At 27.9% G+C, this 19,293-nt stretch overlaps 2 protein-coding genes and 1 pseudogene across 23 annotated transcripts in view; all 3 read right to left on the bottom strand.

The window, feature by feature from the left end:
• LOC100852862 (uncharacterized) overlaps positions 1 to 8,195 on the bottom strand; it is a 68,003-nt gene extending 59,808 nt beyond the window's left edge. For all 21 annotated transcript variants that reach the window (XR_009466099.1, XR_009466091.1, XR_009466101.1 and 18 more), the window contains exons 1-2: positions 6,495 to 8,195; positions 5,802 to 6,416 (exon numbers count right to left, since the gene is read on the bottom strand). The gene's annotated coding sequence lies outside the window, so the exon portion shown is untranslated. The remainder of the gene's footprint in view (positions 1 to 5,801; positions 6,417 to 6,494) is intronic.
• The window catches only part of LOC104878043 (disease resistance protein RPV1), a 100,309-nt gene extending 88,629 nt beyond the window's left edge, over positions 1 to 11,680 (bottom strand). For both annotated transcript variants that reach the window (XR_009466087.1, XM_059738106.1), the window contains exons 1-2: positions 11,010 to 11,680; positions 8,212 to 9,304 (exon numbers count right to left, since the gene is read on the bottom strand). Coding sequence is in view for 1 of the 2 variants with exons in the window: in XM_059738106.1 (XP_059594089.1) it covers positions 8,212 to 9,304; positions 11,010 to 11,500 (1,584 nt within the window). In the remaining variant the exon portion in view is untranslated. The remainder of the gene's footprint in view (positions 1 to 8,211; positions 9,305 to 11,009) is intronic.
• The window catches only part of LOC104878657 (pentatricopeptide repeat-containing protein At1g71420-like), a 123,958-nt pseudogene that overhangs the window by 90,156 nt on the left and 14,509 nt on the right, over positions 1 to 19,293 (bottom strand).

The raw sequence follows: 19,293 nt of genomic DNA, 5'->3' as shown, positions 1-19,293 counted from the left end.
CTTACATGTAAACTTCACCAGAGTTCACCTTTCTAATCAATATTGAAGAAAATGGTCTATTTTACGCAGAAAATTTGCATGGCTGTTACGGGAACCATTTTTGAAAGAAAATGGTGCATCAGTTGGCTCATATTGTGAAGAAGTTGTTTTGTTCTTATCAAAAAGGGAAAAAAAAAAAAGAATAAAAAAAGAGAGAATATATAGTATTGGAAAATGAAGGGGAAAGAATAGTTCAAAAGCAAAGTCAGCAATAGTACTATAAATTAGATTTTAGAGAAGTATTTGCAAGCCTAGAAGGTTTTTCATACTGTTTGTAACCTGATATAAGAGAAAGCAATCAAAGAAAATAATCATCTCTCTAGCTATTTTGGGTCGAAAATGAAAATGTGAGAAGATGAACAAGGAAAAACAAGCAAGGTTGGAATTACTTAATAAATTCTGGCCTTGTTGCAAGATAATTAAATATGCAGAATTTACGGCGAAAAAAAGCAGCTTATGTGTGAGTCCAGTTTTAAAGAAAAAGTAAGCTCCAGCATGGTAGTGCTCTTTTTGTCTCTTTTCATTGGAAATAGAATACCAAGTTTTAGGCAGTCATTTGATCAGTGTCTACAATGTAACAAAAATTAAAGCCCACGCTTTTTGTAGCTCAAATTTAAGGTTTAAGCAGTAGTGTTCTTTTTCAGTCTCTATATAATTGACTTGAAACTCGAGCTTGAGCTTGGGCATTACCAAAATTCATGAAGTGAGTCCATTGACCATACCCAAGTTTTATGTTATAAATGAACCAAAACTATAAGGTCTAAGGATGCAATTATCCATCATAAATGGAACAGCATATACAAAATTTTCATTTCACGGCTAAAAATTTTGATGGTTGCCTGGATTTACAGCATAGACAACACTCGGAAATATTGAACCCTTACAATAATTAAAAAAGGAAAGAAGAGAATAAGAATAAGCTTCTTGCCTCCAAGCACTCTCCAACTTTAAGAGTTAAATCTTCCTCTTCCAATTTTAAAGGATCTGAATCACGAGCAATTTTACTCTGTCCAAATAGAAAAACCGACCATAAACACATAAGCATAATATCTACATACATCAGATAAATCCACAAACAACTCAAAATCATCTACAATATACTTACAATTGTTATATTCAAACAAATTCAATACCATATAGATGTGGTATAACTAAAAACCAACCTCAACTATCTGCCATATTGTCACAGAAATTTGAAGACATAATATGGAGTACTTACATGTGTCTCTTCCAGATTATATTGAACACAAGAATAGAAAGACATTTTGTCATCTTTGTTGACAAAATTGTGCAATGCAAGATCCACATCATTGACTGGAAGGATCTTCATTTTTTGCATCAATGAATATCATTCTAAGGGACCCAGAAGTGAAAGAAAGAAAAGACTAAATAACTATACTGCTTCTGTTATCACACCCGAATTTCACTTATCCAAGTCCTATGTGATTCAGTAATTGGAAAAAAATAGAAACTTCACTCTAGTACAGGACAAGTAGAACCAAGCCCATAGAACTGCAGTCCATGCCTGACACCTAGATGTAGCCTACAAAATTCCACATCATCTCTCCTCTGTTGCCATTAAAAACTAATTCATAGTTTCCCAGGATTTCAATTATACTTTTTGGTAATATCAATGGTCTATCAGGGTTCCACCAGAATGAAAATTACCAACTGAAGTGACATAAAAGTTAAGAAAAGGAAAGAAAAGATGAAACATGATGATTGAGTACCAGATTATTCTCAGCAACTAAGGCTTCTATATTTTGTTGATTCAGTTCTTCTGGGCGAAGCCGCTCAAAATCATCAATTTTGGCTGCAGCCCAGGAAAGAAATCACAGTCATTCCGTTTCCATTTAAGGAGTGAAACCAAACATCAATAAAAAGGAAAAAAAAAAGGAAAAAAAAAAATTAGGCTCTGTCAGAAATACACTTGTATCAAAGAACAAGATAGATAATGTATGAAAACCAAATTTTAGATTAAGTATAGAAGCACCAGACAAAACCACCATCAATAGACCTCATATCGTCACTAGACATTCTTCTCAGTCCCTTAAATGCTTTGAAATCTCAATAACAAATGAAAAACGCAAAGATAATGCTCAATCTACAGACCTTGTCTAAGAAGAGACTTTCAAACTCTCCTTTGACGGCTTCATTGAGGGGAAGGTCCAGAAGATGAGGGCGCAATTGCAGTGTGTGCTCAATCAAGCTAAGGAAGAACATCTAAACCTAGAAAACGTAAATTTCAAACTGAAAATCAGTGACAGAGGCAGATTATCACAGGAAATTGAACAAAATAAAGGTAAAAAAACTAACAAAATGTCTTCTCGAACTTGTTTTCGAAGTCTCAAGGATGCTCTTTTTTCTGTAGGATTCTTCATTGAGATTCTGGTTGATCTAGGGCTTTAATCTCCGACCGATCAGCGTTTTCGGCAATATGAATATTTCATTGCCCATTGCGCCGGTGAGGTTTGTGATTCGTCAACGGTGAGAGGAGAGACCGAAACCAAAGTCGATGGGAGAGAGAGGAGAGCCTGAAACAGAAAAGTCATTTCAATAATGTGAAAAAAAAAAATCAAAATTAACAGAATGATTTTAGAATTAAAATTTATTTTAATTTATTGTTCTTAAACAAAATTTCATGTAGAATTTCCCATCAATATTTGGAAGTGGACTCTAATTTGGAAAAAAATTTAATATATATATATATATATATATATATATATTTAAATATTTGTCACATGCTTAAGACCCCTTTTTTTCTTTAATTATTTAGTGTGAAATTAATATTAAATTAATTTGAATTAGGCTTTAATATAATAAAATTTTTTTTGCCTCAATATGGTTAAATATAATATTTTACCATAAATATAAATTTCATCTCTAAAAATGTATTTTTTTGTTGAAAAAATAAAATTTGTTTTAAAAAATTTTTTTTTCCATAAAAATTTATGGTAGTCGTACATGAAATTTGTTGTAGGATTGTTTGGAACATTTAATTATTTTAAGGTTATGTTTGTTCTCGAAAAATATTAAAGAAAGAAAATGATTTCCATATGTTTGGTTGTACCGTAAAAAATATAAAAGAAAATCAAATATAATTAAAACTAGTTAAAAATAGCAAGATAAAAATAATTTATCAACTTTTAATCTATTATTTATTTTTCTTCATTTTTTCTTTCCTTTTACTTTTTCTTTGTTTTTTTCCCCCACATTTTTCCTCAATACAACTTTTTTTTAACTTTAATCTCATTAATAAACGGGTTAAGTTGAAGAATAACCCGTTAACATGATTCCAGCTTGTTAATCTCCTATCAAACTATGTTAACATAAATCTAAAATTTTAAATATATAAAATATTATTTTTAAAATACTTTTTTTTGTTTCTTTAACTTTCAAGTTATATATATAATTTTTAATTAACTTAGTTGTTTAATTTTAGTTATAAAACAACCACCCCTAAAAGAATTATTTAATAAAATATAAAATATTTAAATAAAATTAAATTTTATTAAAAAAAAATTATATAGAATATAAATTAATAACTACTCGATGAAATTTAAAAATCTAAACATTTAGGGGGTGTTTGGTACACGGGAATAGGGAGTGGGAATAGACATCTCATTCCTTTTCTCCCTTATTCCTATGTTTGGATAAATGTTAAGAAGGCGGAAATGAAATAAAAAATTATTCCGGCAGAAATCAAATCCAACTTATGAGTCGGATTTGCATTCATTAAAAGTAGGTGGTATTCTGATTCATTAAACCTATTTGATAATATAAAATAACCTAAATTACTATTTTATCCTCTTATCTTGTTCTTCAAACCCGATGTTTATCTTCTTTGCAAAGGTAGAGATCCATTCAGCATCCACTTCTTATCTTCTTTGCAAAGCTAAAGACTCACTCATCATCCAATTCTCTGCAACAAGTGATTCTTCAAAATTGAATCAATTAAACCTTCCACGATATTTAAAAATAAAAAAAAATCAATTTCTAATTTATAGGGTTTTGGATGTTCATTTTGATTGTTGGATCTAGGATTCGTCATTGTTTGCTGCAACTAGGTTCTGAAAACTCCCTTCTACATCTTCGATCAGGTTTACCTTATTTTCTCTTTCTTTTTCTTCTTCTTTATATGTGTTTCTTCTTCTCTATAAATCGATTAATTTTTTTTTTTATTAATTTATGTTTGGAATCTTTGATGTTTCTTTATCTTGTATTAATGGAAACTAGAGAGAAAAATTGAAATGGTTGGAAAAAGATTTTTTGATTTCACGTGTTTACAATATTGAAAATTTTTAATGGTTAGGAAAAAAATAAAAAGAAAAAAACAAACAAAAACAAAACTTTTGGTTTTTTTTCCCCTTTGTTTATTATTATTGGCTTCTTCCTTTCCTAGTTGAAAATAGGAAAAACATTTGCTAGCTTTGAGAATTTAAATATTATAATAAATAATTTTTTTTTGAAAAATATAATTTTATAACTACTTAAGCATGACAAATTATTCAAATTTTTAATAAAAATAATAATTGAATATTTGTGCATTAGGGTTATACGATTTTTTATGGTTAATTTTTTATTTATTGAGTATATATATATTTTTTAGTCTTATTATTTAATAACAAAAAACCTCTCAATTTTTATTTTTTTAAAATAAAAGTAAAAATAAAAAAATATTTTAAATTATATGTAAGGATATTATTGTAAATTTATTTCCTTTTCATTTTCATTCCTATTATTATCAAACATTGGAATGGAAACAAATAATCATTCTAATCTTGCATTCCTAAGTTCATCCAAATGTTAGAAATGGAATCATCAAATTCATTCCATTCCACTAAGAAATAGGAAAGGAAACAAAATATTATTTTCATTCCCTATTCTGACGTACCAAACACTCCCTTAATAAATCTCAAAATCAAATGGAAGATATCGACCTCAAAAAATATTTACTAAAATATCAACTACAAAATACAAAAAGGCCATTTTTTAGAATTTATTTTTATAATATATATTAGGATTTAAGTAAAATTAATTTATAAGCATTAAATAAAATTAAAAATAAAATAAATAAATATTTTACAAAATCCATTTAGTATCTATACTTATCTAAGTTGGATACTTTTAACTTTTAAAATTTGAATATGGTTTATGGTTCTAAATTCAATAATTTATTTCAAAGATTAGCTAGAATAAATATTCACATATTTTTTAAAAAGGAAATTTTTTATTTTGGTATAGTTAAGAGTAAATAGTTAAAATCAAAGCTTGAAAAGGGAATAAAAAAGAAAAAAAGAGGGGGGATCATTTAAATGACTTGAACATATCTAATAACACATTCAACCTCCCAAACATATAACAATATTAGAAGTTGTCTTGATACTTCTTTTTCACTAATTCTAATAAATATTTTAACCTTAAGGCTATGTTTGGTTCCAGAAATTTTGAGGGAAAATGTGAGAGAAAGAAAATAAAGAGGAAAAATGGAAGGAAAGAAAATAAAAAATGAATTTAAAATTAATAAATTATTTTATATGTTTTTTCAAGCTTATTTCACTTAATTTCCTTCATTATATAAAGATTAAATAATTTTAAAATGTATAAATTTCTAATTAATTTTAATTATATTTAATTTTTTTAAAAAAAATTTATAGTGAAACCAAACATAAGAAAATCATTTTTCTTTACATTTTTTTCTTTCCTTGGTACTTTCCGGAACCAAACATAACCTAAGTAAATGAAAAAGAGAGAAGATGTACCTTGGCGGAGGGAGCTGGAAACTAGACATGTGGGTGATCCTCTATATCATCATGGCTTCTTTTGACATTGAATAGTTGAAGGGTCTGTTGAGAATGATCTTGGGCTTTGTTATATATGAGATGGATCCCACAACTTTCCACTTGGGCGCCACGCCCATAAGGGCCGTAAAACCTAGCCTTGAAGTTGTTCCACCTATTGGATCGATACTTACTTGAAATGGCAATCTGAGGGAAATAGGCCACCATCAATTCTGGATCTGGACATGATGTGCAATCCTTCTCAAAGCCCCAAGGCCAAATTGAAACACCATTAGTAAAGCATTTTTTACCTTCTGGACTAAACCATATGCGATGCATGTATTCAAACCGATTTCCATGGGACATCAACAAATCCAATGTTGGATTAAGTAAATCATGATCATAATCGAGTGGAACATGATGGTTGAATAAAGCAAATCCCAAGAAGTTGTTATCTTCGTACCAATTCTTTGGGAGATCTATTGTTATTTCACTTCCCATACTCTTATGACTTATCCACTCTGGTATTCCTCTACTTCCTGGAATGACAACTCTAGTTTCACAGTAGTACTTTGAGCGTGTTGGGCATTCAAAATCCTATATAAAAATAGCATGTAAATTTCATGCCTTCATTAAAAAATAAAATACAATAAGTGCCATATGTAAAATTCATACCTGAATTTGTGATTTGAAGCAGTTGAGAAGAGAGGACCAGAGTGGATGCATTGGATCACTTGATAAAGTTTCCAGGCATGGACAACCATGTGCTCCTATCCATCTTAAACTTGATTGAAGCTCTGGAATTTCTTCAAGCATCGGACAATGATTCATGCGAAGGATATCCAGCTGAGAAAGTTGAATGATGCCAACAGGTATGCAACGAATATTGTTTTCACTCACATTTAACGATTCCAATGAGAACAAGCACCATAAATCACTAGGGATTGCTCCTTCCATCAAATTGCAACCACCTACATCTAGTTCTTTTAAGCAACGATGTAGGCTTCTCAGACTGTCGGGCAATTTGTGGAGCTTTCGACAGTTACGAACAAGAAGAGCATGAAGACACGTCAAATTACCAATGCTGTTTGGAAGAGTCTCAAGTTTATCACAATTGCTCAATTCCAAGCGTGTAAGACGTTTTAGACGTTCAATTGATGATGGTAGCTCTGTTATAGCCAATTGACGTAAATTAAGGTATCTTAAATGTTCCAAATCTTCCGTGATCTCCGAAAAAATCTCTAGATTTGAACAACCATCGAGATGGCAGTATCTCAAGAATTTCAACTGACAAATGCTGCTTGGAAGACTCCTCAAATTTTTGCATCCTCTCAAACTTAATTCTGTAAGTCGGGTAAGATGACTTGTCCAGCAGGATAATTCTTTAATAGCAGTATTTTCTAGAGCAAGATAAGACAGATTTTCCATATTCTTTTGGATCTCAGGGAACTTCTCAAAATTTGAGCAATTATCGAGTAACAAAATTTCAAGAGCCTCTAAGCACTCAATGCTGGTTGGGAGTTCTTTAATACCACTATCAGATAATCGAAGCATCTTTAAATGTCTCATATTCACAAAGAAAATATCAGGGAATTTCTCAAACTTTGAACACTTTGAGAGATTAAGAGTTTCAAGATATATCAAGGACCCAATGCTGCTTGGGAGTTCTCTAATTCCACTCTCACTAAAATTAAGCACCCTCAAAAATTTCATCTGAGAAAATGTGCCAATAGATGAATGAAGTTTGCTGAAGCTTACACAACCGTGAAGATTAAGTTTCTCCAATTTTGGCATCCTTGAGAATTCTGGTATTTTGATGAGCTGTTGCGACTTACTTAGATTAATGAATTTCAATTCTGCAAAGCACTATAGTAAAAGACATTTTTTTAATAAAAACCTTCCAAGAACTTGAAAATTAGCATAAAAAAAAAAGAAATTAAATAATGATCATACCTTGTCCCCTTTCAAAAGTGTTTTTATGTTGCTAGACTTCAAGATAATTGCAACAAGCTTCTCTCCATAAAAATTCGAAGGCAAAGACTCTAAACCATCCCAATGAAGATAGTTTAAATTAGGAGGAAATTCAAAGCCTTTAGGAAGAAGCATTTTGTACTCATCACCATGACTAGAATAGACTTTGAGAAACCTAAGGTTCTTCATCTTGACAAACACTTTCTTCATCTTAGCAAATATGTTTGTAGTGAACCATATTTCTTTTGATCTAGACAAGTCTAGAGAAATGGTTTCAACATTTTGCATCCTCTGTAAAACAAGATTGAAGAATAAAGAAAAACAAAAAGTAAAAATCCTAACTTTTTAAGAAAAAAATATTATTAAATCTTTTATCTCCCAAAAGAGCTTAAGCTATTGAATTTAAATAGTTGGTTCTTACCTCTTCACTTATAAACGCACGATAGATATCATCCGGATTCCATAATCTACTCCATTTGCTAGGGTCTTTGGGATGTTGTTCACGGACAATTTCCCTACACATTTTCTCAATCAAACCATGCATATATATCCTATTGTGTGAAATAGTTATAAGACATTTCTCCCATAGAACTCTTATATTTGTTTCACCATACAACTCACACCTGTCCCATATTTTTGAAGCAAAGTCTCTATCTTCACCTTGAAAAAAACAAGCAATGTCAAGAAGTATCATCTTTTGTGTAGGGTCTAATCCATCAAAGCTTATTTTAAACACATTTTGAATTTCCACTCTAGGTTCTTTTTCCAATTTGTGTAGTTCACTTTCCCATTCACGTATTGTCTTGCCATATAAAAAAGAACCCAAAACTTTCAAAGCTAATGGAAGACCTTGACAATAATATATCACATGATATGAGAGAATTTTAAAATCCTCTTTTGGAAGATTTGGTCGAAAGGCATATTGACTAAAGAGCTCAAGTGCTTCATCAGATTTTAGTCCTTCAACCTCATATAGGTAATCCACATTAAGCTTAGTTAGCCATCGTTTATCTCTAGTTGTGATGATGATTCTACTTCCTTTACCATACCAAGAATGATCTCCAACTAAAGATTCTAATTGGTCCAAATCATCAACATCATCAAAAACAATAAGAGCCTTTCGAAATAAAAGACTATTTTTTATCACATTGGCTCCTTCGAGAGAATTGCTTACCTTTTGATTTGCTCCCTCTAGGATATCATTATGAAGTTTATTTTGCAAACGAAGTAGACCTTTATTTTTGTAAACCTCTCCAACTTTTTCAAGGAAGCTACTACATTCAAATCCCCAAGAAATTTGATTATATATATATCCAGCAATGGTTGTTTTACCTATTCCGCCAATTCCACATATCCCAACCATGCGAACATCATTTGACTCCATACTCAATCCCAAAATTATTTTTCTAAAATGGGAATCCATTCCAACTAAATTATCCCCAACAAACAAGAGTTTACAATTCAAGCTATTGGCGATGGTGGTAGTAATATTGTTGATATGCTCTGATTCATACCTAGTAATTATGAAGTTAGAGAAGAACACATGGTGAGATGAACAATAAATGGTAAGAAATATCAAGGTAATTTGATGATTTTTGGTATCCTGATGACAACTGAAATTTCATTTACATATTTAAGCACTTTTTTTAGTATCATGTATGCAAGACAATGAAAAGAAAAATCAAAACATGAAGTATATATACTTTTACTTAGTTAACTTTCTATTAAAATTACCCTATTTTTTTTAATTTAATTCACTTATAATTTAAATAAAATCTTTATAAAATAATTTTATTTGAAAGAGCTTCGAAAATATATATAAAACATTTGTTTGAAAATATTTTTTAATATTTTGTTTCAACTATAAAGATTATTGAAACTTATACTTTATCAAATTAATTTTCTAGTAAGAATTATTTTGTAAAAAATTAAAAATTTACTAAAATTTTTAAATATTTTATTTATTTGAATTTTTATCTAGTCATGCCTATAGTCAATTAGATTTTGTTAAAATTCCTTCGTAACATTTGGTTATATTATATGATTTTAGTTAACCCTATCATTAACAAGTTATATATACAAGCCTTTTAAAATATGAAAATATGTTACCACTGATTTAATTTAAAATTTTAGAATTTAAATATAAAAATATGTTAATATTTATTCAATTTAAAATTTTGTAATTTAAATATCGCTCTCTCCTCAATATGTACTTCTAACTCCATTAGTGACCATACAGTTGAGTTTCATAACTTCTACAATTTAATTATTGTAAAATAAAAATCCAACCATTAGATGCATAGAATTAAAAATGATACGATAAAAATAATTAAGCATATGCTAAGAATCAAGAATGACAAAATGGGAATAATGAAAGAAATGCATAGAATCAAGAATGACAAAATGAAAATAATTAAACAGATATATAGAATCAAGATAGAAATCCGATCCATATTTCCATAAATTAAGAGCAATCAAATATTAATAATATTTTATTATCTTAGTTTTAGGATATAATATTCACTTCCCTTAATTTTAGGATATTTATTATTCTTTATTTGACCTTAATAATATTCAAGGTTTCCATTGCCAAATTTATTAAACTCTTCACTATTTTGGACCTTAATGGTTTATTTGTTTGTTATTAATATGTTGTATCGTGAATTGATTATGTTTCTCTAAGATGTTTGATTTTACATTTAAATCTTTAAATTGGATATTTAACATCTTTTATGGAACCATCCTGGATAGAATTATGAAAACCTCAAAGTTTTTCAATAACATAAAGTGGATATTAATTATGTAATTAATATAGATCCAACAATTTGTTTAACTTTATAGAAATTGATTTTACTTCTAAATTAATTTCTAAAAAGTTGTGTTATATTTTATTTCAAATCTTGTATGGGAATGCCTACTTATCAAATTATGAAATACTAAAAAACATAAAAAAAAAAATAGAAAAAGAAAAAACAAACAAATGGCAAGAAGAACTCATGGTTAAACTTAAACCATATACTTTGGATAATTTTTTTTTTTTCGATTTGTTGATGAAATATTTATATTTGGAATCATATGGATTTCGAAATATTCAAGTACGAGGCATGTGTGTCACGAGATTATTAGCCGTGCATCAAGTATTCTAAATAATCAACTAATTTATTCTATTTCAGAAAAATATAATTGGTATATAAGCTCAAAAGAAGATATTAAAATTACCCCTCTTTTACATGCCATCCAGAAATATTGCCCGCTTCAGTCAAGGCCTCCCTCCAACTTTGTACCTTGTTCTTCCAATTTTCTTCATGCCTGGTGAATGCTTCTCCAAACCTCCCTGTTTGTTTACGTACGTCCGATGGATCCACATGGTAGAAAATTGGCAATACTTTTTGCCTATATTCCTGTCTGCACTCCATGATCTTTGCAAGCTCATCTAGGCACCATCTTGAATCAGCATAAGTTTTTGAGAAAACAATAATGGAAGATCTTGATTTTTCAATAGCATTTAGAAGCTCTGGCGCAATTTTTTCTCCTCTCGGAAGTTTGTCATCTCTGAAAGTTCTAATGCCTTTTCGAACCAAATCGGTATAGAGGTGACTGGTGAAATTGTTACGGGTGTCTTCCCCTCTAAAACTCAAGAACACATCATAAGTCCATCCAAGGTTGGAAGGAGAAGAATCAGACGCCATTTGAGCGCTTGTGGAAGCCATTGCCAGCCAAGCTGCGTGTATGTCAAAACTATAAGACAATCTTCAATTGAATTCTGCCTCTGTGAAAGGTGTTGCAAAGGTAAAGTATTTAAGCTGGAGAAAAAAGACAGATTCTAATCTGAATAGCCAGTGAGAAAGGAATCATAAAATTGGAAGATGAGGAATGAACTAAGAAATGCGGAGAAAGGAAGGTGGGCACTCTAAAAGTCTAACAAAATAACCTTTTTCCTTTTGCTTTCACACTCCTGCCTTTTGCCTTGGCATTCATTGGGCTCTCTAAACTTTTTCCCATTATTCATTTCAAAAACGTGGAAGTGGAAGTGGAAGTGGAGAGAATACTTTCTCCTTTTCTTCTTTAATTTAGCCTTTCAATTTGGGTTTAATAAATATTTTTTAAACTTTTATGATAAAAGTGTAAAAGATTTAATTTTAAAACAAAAATCCGTGAATATAAAAAATACTATTAGCTTTGGAACTTGAAATTTTTTTTTTAAAAAAAAATTCATTGGTTTCATATCTAAACTACACAATTTTCATCTTCTAATTTAAACATAAAAAATAAAAAAAAAATAAAAAATTGTGAAAGTATTGAAATTATTTTTGTATTATGGAAAAATTATGGAAGAAAATGAAAATAAAATATTTATTTATTTATTTTGAAATTTTATTTAATAAAAGACTTCAATTACACTGTCGAATAAACTCCAAAATTTGGAAGAAAAAAAAAAAAAAAAACTCTTTGGATATTGACTCACTTTTGTGTGCCTTATAAAAAATTGAATTAATTAGTTAAAAATGGATGAAAAAAATCTCCAAATTTGTGAATGTAACTCTTCTCATATTTTAAATTAAGAGGTAACCCATTTTTTTTATATGAATATCATTTATCATTCCAAGTATTTACTTGTAGGTTTTAAAAGAAATATTTATTTTTACAAAGAAAAATGATAACTTTTTTTGTCAACACAAGACCAAAAAGGAATGAGGAGTAAATTTTAAAAATTAAGTTTTCAATAAACTTTTTTAATCAAATAACTCGGTTAGAATGTACTTTTCCTTTCTCAATTATTCTAGATGTTGGTGGTTAGAATGTCCTTTCCATTCTCATTAGATGTTGGTGTACCATTAGAATCCCCTTTCCTTTTTTAATTATTTCTCATTAGCTGTATCTTGATTTAAGGTGGAGTTCACATGAGCCAAGACCCTACCTCAATCATTAAGCCCATTCTTGAAGCTTTCCTTTACTCTTTTACATTTTACTTTTATTTTTCTTATGTTTGGTATTCAACAACCAACACTTTTGCTTTTGCAATTTTCGGTGTTATTTTGTACATTATTTTTCCTTTTACTTGTTCTTTCTTTAATTTTCTTTTCTTTCCCAATTAGTATAAAAACTAAAGAGTAAAAGATGAACATATGTCAAATCTTAGTGGCCAGATTTAATTAGGTCATAAGACCCTTGAAGGTATATTATTCTTCTATTTGGATAATATACATACATACATACATATATATATATATAGATATATATATATATATATATATATATATATACACCCACTATTAGATAGAAAATATGCCACCCTCAATCAATAAATAAAATGAAAAATTAAATTTTCTTATTAAAACATGAAAATCATAGAAAGAGATTGATTTAAAAACATATGCTAGTATTAGTTTAGAAAAATTATATATAAAAATTATTTTGAAATTAAGAAAATCTAAAAATTGTTTGATTATTTTCCAAAATTAATTTTATTTTCTTATAGTTTTCCTTTTTTATTTATAAAAAGATTATCTTTAATTTATAAAATTGTATAATATTATTATAAAATAAAAATAAATAAATAATTGAATGTATAACATTTTCTAAAAGTAAAATAATAAAAAATGACTACTATGTACAAATATTTTTTTCATTTGAAGTACTCAAAAAGAAAAATAAGAAAAAAACTACAATGAAAAAAATATATATAATTGGTATCATGAAAAAAAAATGTCAAGGAAAAATAGTAATTTTTAAAAATATATTTTTTAAATATGACAATTCAAAAAAATATTTTTAAATGTACGATAGTTTGCAATAATCTAATTAGAAATTGCAATGTAAAACTATAATTTTAGATGAATTTTAAAGTTATTTTTTGAAAAGCAAACTTCAATATTTAACCCAAAGTTGTCTTTCTAAAAGACGACTTCCAATTGATGTCTTAAAAAATGTTGTAGATTTGGAAATAGTTTTGAAACTATCAAATTTTAATAAATATTTTAAAAAATGTTATTTTTTCCAAAATCCAATGAACAATCAGTATTTTACCATTGTTGTGAGGAAGATGCAAGACAATTTTTGAGCCTTTTCTTTAGTAAAAAGAAAAAGTGAGAGTTAGGTTGACTTTTTGTCATCTTGGAAAATTAGAAGAAGGAACATACTTTATTGGCCAACATAGGTGGCCTCTTTTTTGGCTTTTTCCCTTATACATTGTTTTATGGGCTATGTGAGATTATTGTTTATTTTGAGTTACATCTTAGATGAGTTATATCTTTAATAATTAGAAAGTTTTTCGTGGTATTATAATTTTATTGTGGATGTGATACAAATTTTTACTCATGTTATATCATTATATCATAAATTGTTTTGAAAATAAATAGAAATAAAATTTCAATTTTTTTAGTTTCTTATATGATAAAATAAAGACACTAATACCATAATTCTTATAACACGTGTTTGCAAAAGTTAAATAAAATTATTACTTATTCTATAGAATAAATATTTAAAACTCACGAGAAGGACCATTAGCATTTTAAAGTCAACAAATCAACACATTAAAGATCATTCAACCTTTTTTGTGTTTTTTGCAGTGGGCGTATTGTCTTTTGATATCAATTCCTTTTCATTTGTGGTTGACTTTAGTACCAACAAACCAACACTAATTTTTCTTTTACTTCTACCTTTCATTTCAGGTTGACTTTAGTACCAACAAACCAACACTAATTTTTCTTTTACTTCTATTTTTTTAGGAGTCAAGGTCTTTCCATGATTGTTCTCTACCTTTTACTTTTCATTTTCCCATTTTCCCACTCAATAACAATGTCTTTGATGAAAATTTGCTTGAGTTTCCAAGTAACCTCCTCATATATTTGTTCTCAAAATTCAAAACAAAATACAGGGAGTAATTTCTTATTGATGTTTACCATTTACATAGTCCCTCTTTTTACTCTCAAATTATTCAAAAACTAAGATCACAAGAGAAAATTTGTATAAATAGGTTCTTAAAAAAATTATATAAAACAATTATTAATGATTTTTTTTCTTTTTTTAAAATACTTATTTTTTTAATACCAATACAAGATCAAAACTAAAAGAGCATCTAGACATGCCTCCTTCACTAGTATTATGAAATTCAAAATCTCTCTACTCAATATATTGAGGCCTCTCTAGAAAATTGTGAAAGAACATTTAACTAACTACTTGGTGAAGGATTTATATGATTAGTAATTCAAGGAGTGGAAAAAATGAGTACCATGACTTAAATTCAAGGTAGTAGGTAGAATGTAACTACAAATAAACTTATATATTATATTATACCCAACATAGGTATACAAAACTTTAATATAAGAAGAAACATGAAATTTCCACAAAATTTTAAGAAATTTAGCTTAAAGGGGTAAGGAAACATTGAGTTTCTATAAATTTTTCATGAAATTTCATTCAAAAAGTGGTAATGCTAAGAAATTAACAACATTTAAATCCTCAAATGTGCCTTTACATTGAAGGACTCATATTGGCAAACGATATTATCCTTCTTCTTAATTATTTCTTTTTTTACTTTTGTCTTTTCATCAATACTATGTGACTAGGATCTCACAAAGTTTGTTGAAAGAAGATAAAGACTCTCTCAATCTTCTCAAGTCACCCATAGGGTCCAAGCAATAATGCATACAATAATTGATGAAAGTGAAAGATTCAAAAGAGTTTTATAGAGAGAGAAATTATACCCTTTTTATGTTTATATAATATGGAGAGAGAAATCAAGCTTCACTTAGTAGTATTTTTTTTTTTTATCTATTACAAAGAAAAAAGGATATCCTACAAAACTATAGTATACTTTTACAGCTTTTATTACTTTTAATCAAGGATGAAAATATCGGTAATCACGGATATATCGGTACTTCGATTTTACGAATATATCGGAGATATATCGACGGATATTTTGGAAAAAAATATTGGTGCTTAAAATTGTTAAAAACTCATGAAAATGTAAAGAAAACCTCATAATAATATAATTAGAAGTATAATAGACATTTTAAAGTTATTTTATTGAAAATTTTGATATATGTATAACATAATTTATCATATTTGATAATAATATTGTATACATCGATAAAAATATGAATTTTATAAGTGTACATTTATTATTAAATTACATATAATATTATGATATTTTACAATATGTCTAATTTTAAAATATATATTAATATTAAAATATGATCCATTTAATTCAATTGTATTAAACAATATAAAATAAATTATAATATATATATATATATATATATATATATAATTTTTTAATATTTATTTAATTATTAATGATATTAAAAACATTATGAAGAAAATTATATAATTTTTATATTTTTGGTAATTAATTAAAAGAAAAATTTGCTTTTAATTATAAAATAATTATAATTAATTTGCTCTTTAAAATATTCTTTTAACATTTTCTTTATATAATGACTTTAAGCATATATATGTTTAATGCACTTTATATCATAAGGGCGAGTTAGCCCAGATGGCAAGAAGGCTGAACCCCAAACCAAGGTTTGGGGTTCAAATCCACTCGGAAGCAATTTGTTTGGGGAGGTTCACTGTAGCGCGTTGACCAGGCGATATATCGTCAAGATTTAGATTTCGGCGATATATCGCCGAAATATCGCGACAATTTCCTCCTTGCTTTTAATCATGTAGAGTCTATATGCACAAATAGTCAAGAATGACAATTAAGTGGATGGCGAACAAACTAGTCCTCCTATCATCTTCAAAATTGTATCTTAGATAATTAAATTAGTTCCACGATTACTAAATGAAAACGTTTTCTTTCTATTTTTTTAATGAAATAAAATAAGAAAAGCATTTTTATTTCAATTTATTCTAATCCTATGAAATGATTAGTATATGTGGTTCATCGCTTTAGGTAAAATGTATTTAAAGTGACTAATTTTTTATTTTTTTTTAAAAAAAGATAAGTCTTACTCTCCTCTTATCTTTTTATCTGTCAATATGATTAAACTTTTTTTTTCTTTATTTTATTTTATTTTTATTGCAAGTTGTTTTCTTTCTTTAGATGAAGTGGTGTGTCCCATATGACTTTGTAAGACTAAAGACCTTTTTGGTTTTTTCTTCACCAAACACTACAAGTAGTCATATGCTTTAGATAACATGTATTTAAAATGAATAAATTCCTTTTACAAAAAAAGAAAAAAAAATGATAAATCTTACTCTTCCCTTATCTTTTTTCTAATCAATTTGATTAAACATTTTCTTTTTTCTTTTCCCATTGCAAATTGTTTTATTTCATTAGATAAAGTGGTATGTCCAGATGGTTTTGTAAGGCCAAAGACCCTTTCGGTTTTTCCCTTACCAAACACCATAAGTAGCCATGTGTTTAGACAACATATATTTAAAATGATTTTTTTTTGTTATTTTAAAAAAAGATGACTCTCACTCTTCCCTTGTCTTTTTTCTAATCAATTTGGTTAAACAATTTTTTTTTTCTTTTTTCTTTTTCCATTGCAAGTTGGTTTCTTTCATTAGATGAAGTGGTGTGTCCCACATGATATTGTAAAACCAAGGACCTTTTTGGTTTTTTCATTACCAAACATCATAAATAGTCACGTGCTTTAAATAACATGTATTTAAAGTGAATATTTTGTTTTTTTAGAAAAAAACGAAAAAAAGATAAGTCATACTTTTCCCTTTTCTTTTTTCTAATCAATTTGATTAAACATTTTTTTTTTCCATTGCAAGTTGTTTTCTTTCATTAGATAAAGTGGTGTGTCCCATATGGTTTTGTAAGATCAAGGATCTTTCTAGTTTTTCATTTACCAAACACCATAAGTAACCATGTGCTTTAGATTAACATGTATTTAAAGTGAATAATTTTTTTTAAAAAAAAAGATAAATCTTTCTCTTCCCTTGTTTTTTTTTTTTTTCTAGTCAATTTGACTAAACATTTTTTTTCCATTGCAAGTTGTTTTCTTTCATTAGATAAAGTGGTGTGTCCCACACAGATTTGTAAGACCAAAGACCTTTCTAGTTTTCCTTTACCAAACACTATGGTTATGTTTGGTTTTTGAAAAATTTGAGAGAAAATGTCAGGAAAGAAAATAAAGAGGAAAAATGGAAAGAAAGAAAAAATGAAATAAAATAAAAAATAAATTCAAAATCAATAAATCATTTTTTTATGTTTCTTCGAACTCATTTCACTTAGTTTCCCCTATTATATAAAGATTAAATAATTTTAAAATGCATAAATTTTTAACTAATTTTAATTATATTTAATTTTCTTTAAAAAAATTTATGGTGAAACAAAACATAAGAAAACTATTTTCTTTCCTTAATACTTTCTGGGAACCAAACATAACCTATAAGTAGTCATGTGCTTTAGATAACATGTATTTAAAGTGAATGATTTTTTTTTTTTTTAAAAATAATAATAAATCTCACTCTTCCCTTGTTTTTTTTTTTTTTCTAATCAATTTGATTGAACACTTTTTTTTGTTTTTTTTGTTTTTTTTTGCCTTTTTTCATTTTTTTTCATTGCAAGTTGGTTTCTTTCATTAAATGAAGTGGTATGTCCCACACGGTTTTGTAAGACCAAAGACCTTTTTGGTTTTTCCTTTACAAAACACCATAGGTAGCCATGAATATTTGTCACTCTTTATTTCCAAGATTTAATTCAAAATATGTTAAGAAACCAAAAGCTTATACATAATATGTTCTTTTGTCTTTTTCTTTGATACTTGTATCTTTCTTTCTTTTGATATTTACATTTATCCTTAATTTTGGTGTATCTCTTTGCTTATGTTGATCCCAAAAAAATTTTCTAGGCCATATGCTGGGCTATTCTTTTTGGGTGCTCTCTTAGCCCATATATTAGGCTTTTGGGGTGTTCTCTAAGCCCATATATTATGGTATTCTTTTTGGGTGTTTTGTAAGCCCAAATATAAGGAGCATCTAGGGTTTCTTTGTGTATGCTAAAAATTTGAAAGTAGAAGATCCTAGAAGAGAGAAAAAAGAAAATAGAAAATAGGAGTTTTTTAGGGTGAATATGAAGTTTCTTCCATCAACCTTTTAGGAAAACTCCCATGGTATAATCTTTCATTCTCTTCTTGTTTTTGTGTTGATGGATTCACACCTTAAGTATTGATATATGTTTCCACCAGTTATTAGGATGAAGAAACTAGCAAAGATCTGTCTTCTAATTTTGATTGAAAGAGAAGAAATTTTCTTCGTGGTTTTTTATCTCCTTTAAAAGAGTTTTTTAACATTACATTTGGTGTCATTTGACTTATGAGATCTTTAATGATAAATAAACTAACCTCTTTAAAGTGGAAAAAATTGTTGATTTCACTTTTTAATTGCATTGATAACACGAAAGTTAAACATTTAAAATTAAAAACTACTTAAAAACCACTTATGTCATTTAGGAAGAGAGGTTTAGTTAATCACTTATAACAAAATACAATTAGTGAATTATAAATTTTTATAACTTTTGCATGCATTTCTTATCCTGTTC

This window comes from Vitis vinifera, chromosome 7 (genome assembly GCF_030704535.1).
Source record: "Vitis vinifera cultivar Pinot Noir 40024 chromosome 7, ASM3070453v1".
NCBI classification, from domain to species: Eukaryota; Viridiplantae; Streptophyta; class Magnoliopsida; order Vitales; family Vitaceae; genus Vitis; species Vitis vinifera.
Note: the sequence above shows the minus strand (reverse complement) of the source record. Positions and strands in the feature narration are given on the sequence as shown.